A 7,073-nucleotide genomic window follows, 5' to 3' on the forward strand; every position below is an offset into this window, starting at 1 on the left:
TAACATATTATTTTTGGGATATTGAGAAAATATAGAACATTCAATTTTTTTAACTTTTTTTGAAGGTCTTAAACTTTAAAATATATTTTAAATTTTTTCAGATATTTTATATATTAAAAATAATAAAAAATAACAATCGGACTTGGCCCGTGTGCCTGAAATTAAAAAAACAACTATTTTACCAATATTGATCCTAAATTTCTTCAGGCTAGCAATAGTCCAAATTACTGGTTTTAGTTTTTACTCATACGTTGAGGGGTTTTTTAGGTTAATTATAATTTATGGTGTCTCTTGTTAAATTGTGTTATTTATTTTCTACCATATATTTGTTTAATTACTCCTTTGAGATTCTAGCAAGTGATGATGAGAGATCAATCAAAGGTCTAAAGTGTGGGTTCAAATCCTAATGTTTATGTGAGTACTTTATTAGGTGATGATTTCGTAAATGTTTTTGAACCCACGAATATATCCTAATTTTGACAAACCCCAGAATCTAACTCATTTAAAAAATTTTAATAAAAAAAAGACTGAATATAAATTATCCTTCTTCTCTTTATTATTTTTAATGGCCAACAAAGTATTATACGCACACACACATGCATGCCTGTAACTCCGAAAAACAAATTAAAGCACAAAGTATACTACTATAGGGTTTAAGGAATACACATGTGACAAGTTCAACTCTCCCTTTGTTTACATCCATTCTAATTTATATTTGATAAGCACACCTATTTAATTATCCATGCATGACAAAGAACAATTAAATGGAATCAAGTAAGCAACAACACTCTTTGATATGTGTGTGTACATATGTATGATGGCATTAATGAAGGATCATATTTGATTCTTTCTCAAACTTGATATTCTTGAGAAAAACACTTGTCAAAGCATTGCTGCACTGCAGAGAAGCCTTAAGCAGTTCCATACCCTAGTAAATAAGGGATGATTAGGGCAGTAGTCCAAAAAAAAAAAAACAAAAGCAAAAAAATGCAGCATATTAAGCAAACAGGTTAAAAAAGCCAATGCAAATTAATTAAAAGCATAAATATGCTAGTATACTTTCAAGAAATAAAGGTGTTGATATTTAGAAGGCAAAATAACTTTGCAGACTGAATTATATAAAACTGATCTCTTAGTTATTTTTGACCAAAAAACTACTCACTTAAATTTATAACTTTGTATCAATAATCTTTTTAATTTATAAAATTTGTAAAAAGTCCCTCAAATTTCAAGTTTGTGCAGACAAACTCTGTTGTCGATTATTTGTTATTTTATTAATAAACTAGCATAGATTAAGATTTTTTTTTTCATTTGCAAAGAGCGAGCTAGTTTTCCCAAAATACCCTTGTTTTTCACATATATGCAAGAATCTAACGAGAGATACGCACGAGTAATTTGGAAAAAAAAAAATTAAACATGGGAGACAAAATGAGACTCAGGCTTAATATTTATGACTAAAATAAACTCACTAACTCCTTCTTCTATGGTCGTAGAGATTATATTTACTAGATCCCCTTAACTTTTTTATATGCAAATAATTAATTCTGTCAAATTTAGTCTTACATGGAGATAACTTTTTTAAATTTCAAGTCCTTTAATTTGTAGAACGGACTCCATATCATATTCTTATTCTTTGAGTGAAACAATCAATAAATTAATAGCATGGTAGGTATTTAAATATTCTAAGAGTGAAAAAATGGCTCTTTCAAAAAGCATATATATATATATATATATATATGAAATAACAATAATTTATTCTTGAAAACCACAAACACAAACACATACACACATACATGTATATATACACACACACTAAAATTACCTCTGGTATTCCAAACTCAACAACCATTTCTTGCAGTGAACTGACATCTTTGATGTTGAACTTATTGAGCAAAGCAATACATGAAATAGTAGACAAAGGTTGGACCACAAGATCATCCATCACCATATACGTCACCACGTCCTTCACAAAACCATCCTCCCCAACAGAACCTTTCGCTTCCATCTCCTTCTTCCCCACGTACGTCACTGAACTGTTCATAGGATTTCTGCAATACAAACATGGCGTGTTCATAACCAGAGTCACAGTATACTGACACCTATTCCTGCACATGTACAGCTTAGGAGGCTCTTGATGATCTTCTTCTTTAATATTCCCTTCGTAATTTGGGAGCAAGAGGAAGCCAGGAGGAATTAGGGCTTTTGGCTTCAGCAGTATGTCTTTGCCTTGTTTCTGTTGCAGTAAGTATGTGTTACTGAGATTCTCAATGCTTTCGTAAAGCTTGCCTAACGAACCCACCATGTTGGTTTTGGTTAGGAGCTTTGTGACAGTGCCGATCGGCAGGCGGTGGAGGTTGAAGAGGAAGTCGACAAAGTCTTTGGATGCTTCGGCGAAGAGAACTCTCTCAGATTTTGTGTCAACTAAAAGCTTCAAGCTCATTTTTGATGTGGTTGATGACGACGATGTCATTGTCAAAGATGATGAATCTGTTGTGATGGTAATTAATCAGTATGAATAATTATTCTTTTAGCCTGAATCTGTTATCCTGTTAGATATCCATCTTACCTAGATCGCAAACCGAATTCTAATGCTTAAATTTGTCTTCGAACAATACAAAATAGATCATTCAATTAAACACGAATCCTATGTATCTTCCCTCTCTCTCTCTCTCTCTCTCTCTCTACACACACACACACACACACATAGATATATCTTTCAAATAACGAAGCATGTATATACCTATATAAGTTATTGGGCTTGAGCCGCCGGTGATGTCACAGAACGACGACGTACGTCCACTGTTGATCAGATCAACAAAAGAAAAAAAAATCAACAGGAGAAAAGGAAACGTAGTGTTGACATCAGAAGTTTGAGGTTTATACGAGAGGTTGCCTCATGCATGGTGTTTTGCCGGCAAAGCATGCACACAAAATTCTTGACTTTGCTTAAGTTCTACTCATGTAAGATTCTTCGGAGAAGAATATACTTCATTCTTTGCGTAGTCTTTTTAGCTCTTAATATCTTCTCGGTTGGAATGAAATAACGATTATTGGTTTTAACTTTTAATTTTAAGAGTATAAATCAATTGAACGAATCATCAATACTGGGGTCTCCATTAATACCAATAAATTAAAGCTCGATTGGTTGCTTGTTCAAATGGAAATGAATTGGATGTAGATTAAGAAAATAAAGATAAAAATAGAATTATCATGATGAAGAAAGGAGATAAGTCAATCATATATATTCACAAGGGGGAAATTGTGATTTAGTTTGTGGTAGATGTAGTGTTTCCCGCACTTATAAAACTAAAATTGGAAATCAAAATTTATGAAGTTTGTGGTAGATGTGGTGTTTCTCGTACTTATAATGTGTTATTATGCTTACATGAGGGTTGCGTAACATAGTTCATTTTTTATTGTTTGCATATATTTTCTTATTGAAAATAATTTTATTTGAAATATAGTTGAGCACTAGATGTAAATATTTTTTTTGTTAGTTGCAAATTTTAAATTTGAGGGAAAGACACCGTTTAATGAATATGCATATTTTGGCGCAAGCAAATGGGATCCTTTCCTTCGTACTATTGATAAAGCTCGTGTCTCGTGGAAGACCTTCAACATGATCGTTTGCTTTATGAGGATTGTAATCACGTCATGACTTTGCCTAATACGTAGACCTTCTGCACCCCAAAAAAAACAAAAAAAGGACCTTGTACGTAGGCCTTTATTCCTTGTTGCAAGAAAACAGAGTTTGAAAACAAACTTTTGAGCCGCATTGGATGGATTACTATGTGGGAACAGTATTACCACACCATGCAAACTCGGTTCTTACTCACACAGAAGAAGAGAGGATAGATGATATGCTTATAATGATAAAACAGTTCTGATTATTTTCTTATAACCTCCACGGATGAAATGGGCGTATATTCACTATTTTTCAAGCAGTAGGAGAAAATTACACTTAGGAGTCCTGGGTATATCAAATATAAAAAACCAGATTTTTTTTAATATTATTCTGATAAAGCCTCATTCTATAAGGCTAAAGTATATTTTTTAATGCTTTAATTTTACGCAAGATTTTATTTTAATCCCTTAATTTTTAAAAATATATTTTTAATCTTTTAACACTAACATCATTAGTTCCATGAAAAAAAATTGATTGAACTTTTAAATATGTTGACTTATTCAATTTAATTTTTTTTAAATAACAATAACGGGTACAAAAAATTATTTAAAATTAATAGTGTTAAGGTTAAAGGACTAAAAATATATTTTATAAAATTAAGGGATTAAAATAAAATTTTATATAAAATTAGAGAATTAAATGTATACTTTAGCCCATTTTATAATTGAACTTATATTTGGGCCTGATTCACCAAGGTAGATATCCCAACACTTATGTTCTGAAAACAAAGATTCCAACTTCTAAGTTAATACATTAATCTACTTCTGTATATATTGGCTTATTGAGGATGGTAATATGTTGTTTTGTTATCTAGGTGTTTAGATATTGAGAGTAGCTTTCTTCCGAAATCCAAATCCTCATTTATTCAAAATCCTTGGCTTGAGAAAATCAACTTGCGTTATTGTTAATTGTAGAACTCTAGTTATTCTTTTAGGCTACTTGAAATTTTATTTTAAAAACTTGAGATTGATTTGTAAAAATCTGCATACATTATTGTCGGTTATTATCAATTATATAACTTTTAGTTGTTAATTTTTTAAGATAATTTGGAATCTTATTTTAAAAATGTGGCTAAATCCAATCAAAAATAAATTTGTTAATTGCATAACTTGCTGATTTTTGAGTTGGAATTTTCACTGGATGATGACTTGGAAGAAAATTACTTGTCAAAATTCAAATATCTTGTGATTAGTATTTGAACATCAAGTTATAAATTATAAAACAGTATCTTGCATTTGTATAAGGGGTATTTTAAAGGGTGCCAATTATTCATTCACGAGTTTTTAAGTAAAAAAATGTTCTTGAATCCACCCCAAGCTAATGATCAAATTAGTTTAAAATGACATTGCAACAATTTTGAGTGTTGCTTCAACAAAATAGTTCCGTGGGTTAATATCATGAATCTCACATCAGGGAGCCTCACAAGTGATATGAGGTTTATAAGTTTAAAGGACTCTCAATAGGCTAATCTTTTGGATGGTAATACCACTCCTTTTAAGCTCGTGGTCTCAAAAAAGGTCTCCCACGAAAGGTTCTGACCAGTCGTGATAGTGTGAAGTGCCATGGAACAAGAGTCGCAAGAATTAAGGTTTGGAGGCCACTCCTATAAACTTGTGCTCGTCACTTTTGTTGAGAGGACAGTATTACGTAAAGGGCTATTCATGGAGAGTTCTTGCGAGTAAAGTGCCATAGAGTGGAGCTTAGGGGATGTCAGCTCTTGACAGGTGGTCAAATAAAAATCTTGCGAGGGATTCAGATTTCAGTATCTTCTCAACTCTCAAGTCCCCTCCGTTCAAGCCCCTCTCATGAATGAGATAGAGTTTGATCGTAGCCAAATAAGAATGAAGGGTAGCTTGAAGGTATCTGAGGAAGCAATTGAGAGGAGAGGAAAAGAGGGTTTGAGGGTTCGAGTATTCGATGACAGACGGACAAAAAGGTGACTGACTGAGTAAGAGGAAACAGGGGGCAAACATGAAGCAGAGTAGGAGGTGAAGCCTGTTCGGGGAAGAAGGAAAAGGTAAAAAATCTGTGAAATTTTATTCTCTTCTGGTTCACCATAAATCTTCTGAATCAATCAATGTGTTCATTATGCCCTGTGTAAAAGCTCCAAGAAATTTTGGAGATGTTCTATGCCTTTGGAAGTTTTACTGTTTAAGATCATGATTGGGTTTGGTTAATATGATGCATTCTAGGCTGTTTGTTTAAGATGATGTTCTCTTTTGTTTATTATTGTAAATGCAAGTGAGATGATGCTTCGAATTCTCTTTGCTGAAGCGTCGAGATTCAAGATTTTTCATTGCTTCCTCTTATGACTTACTGTATTCAATTTCATTGGCATAACAGTCACAAGACTCCTGAACATGGGTGGTATGATGCCTTCTTTAGGCAAACTTTATAAAAACATTAAAATCTGATATTATTTGTAGATTGGAGTGATTAGTTTCAATAGAACTTTATTGTATTCTTGTGAATTCAACAGGTAATTATTACTGGCGTTCTCAATGCTTTAAAGAGTTTGCCTAAGTGACCTAACATGGTTCTTGATTAAAGGTCTTGAGTCCCTGGATCTTTTGATGAGGAGAACTCCTTTGTCTCTATCTGAAGCTTCAAGCTCATTTTCGTTACTGATACAATGCCATCGTAGCAAATCATGACTCTCCTTTCTTCTTGTTCCTATAGCTCAAAAAGTCCATTATCTTGTTGTTCTTTAAGTCTGTTCATGTTCTGTTGTTGATTATTCTCCATCCAATGCTGTGAATGTAATATCTCAAACATATATAGTTGCTTTATAGGATTCCACTAGATACCTTTGAAGTTAATGAAATAGAGAACTCAGGTTTGCGTGTTTCAGTTTCCTCTATTTTATTTTCATTGTTGTTTATCTGTCAGGCCCATAATAGATCCTATATGAGTTCTATATTAAGCCGTGTGTTGTGCTTTTCTTTTCGATTGTTGTACTGTGTCTGTGTGTTTATATGTGACATCTGTATATGTCCAAGCCCCCAATTTGTCCAGCCATCTAGAATAATTGGATTTTATGTAATTTCACTTTATTTTTGATATATCTGATATAGTTTTTTAAAAAATTGAGAACTCCCTCTACCTACTATCAAAGATAGATTTTTTGTTTTGGTTAATGCTTAGCCTTTGTTTTTTACTTTTTGTTTATACCTTTGTTACCAAAAAGGGGGGAGAGAGAGACTTAAATAATCATATCAACCTAATGGCAAAAAATTTGATTAGAATATAATAATTCTAACAATTGTACTGTTTGTAAATTGTGAATAGTTACATAGGACTCACATCTAGTTACAAAACAAAACAATGGCTTTGTTATGCAATTCTGGGGCTATAAATTCCATTCGTGGTAAATTAAAAGGAAATTCTT

General features: G+C 32.4%; 1 protein-coding gene across 1 annotated transcript; it reads right to left on the bottom strand.

Annotated features, from left to right (window-relative positions):
• Nucleotides 1–528: 528 nt before the first annotated feature.
• On the bottom strand, nucleotides 529–2,869 carry LOC129293915 (uncharacterized). The gene is made up of 3 exons (XM_054932042.1): nucleotides 2,741–2,869; nucleotides 1,823–2,487; nucleotides 529–928 (listed from the first exon to the last, which is right to left on the bottom strand). The coding sequence occupies exons 2-3, from the start codon at nucleotides 2,468–2,470 to the stop codon at nucleotides 824–826; spliced, it is 753 nt and encodes a 250-aa protein (XP_054788017.1). The 5' UTR covers nucleotides 2,471–2,487; nucleotides 2,741–2,869; the 3' UTR covers nucleotides 529–823.
• Between the last annotated feature and the right edge of the window lie 4,204 nt (nucleotides 2,870–7,073).

This window comes from Prosopis cineraria, unplaced genomic scaffold (genome assembly GCF_029017545.1).
Source record: "Prosopis cineraria cultivar Desert tree isolate PC_DT_omini unplaced genomic scaffold, ASM2901754v1 PC14, whole genome shotgun sequence".
Classification (NCBI taxonomy): Eukaryota; Viridiplantae; Streptophyta; class Magnoliopsida; order Fabales; family Fabaceae; genus Prosopis; species Prosopis cineraria.

Bases quoted from the DNA above. Each gene is read 5' to 3' on its own strand.
- LOC129293915 (XM_054932042.1), bottom strand. From the start codon at position 2,470: ATGACATCGTCGTCATCAACCACATCAAAAATGAGCTTGAAGCTTTTA. The intron at 929-1,822 runs GTAATTTTAGTG...CTTATTTACTAG, and splicing joins TTGAGTTTGGAATACCAGAG to GGTATGGAACTGCTTAAGGC.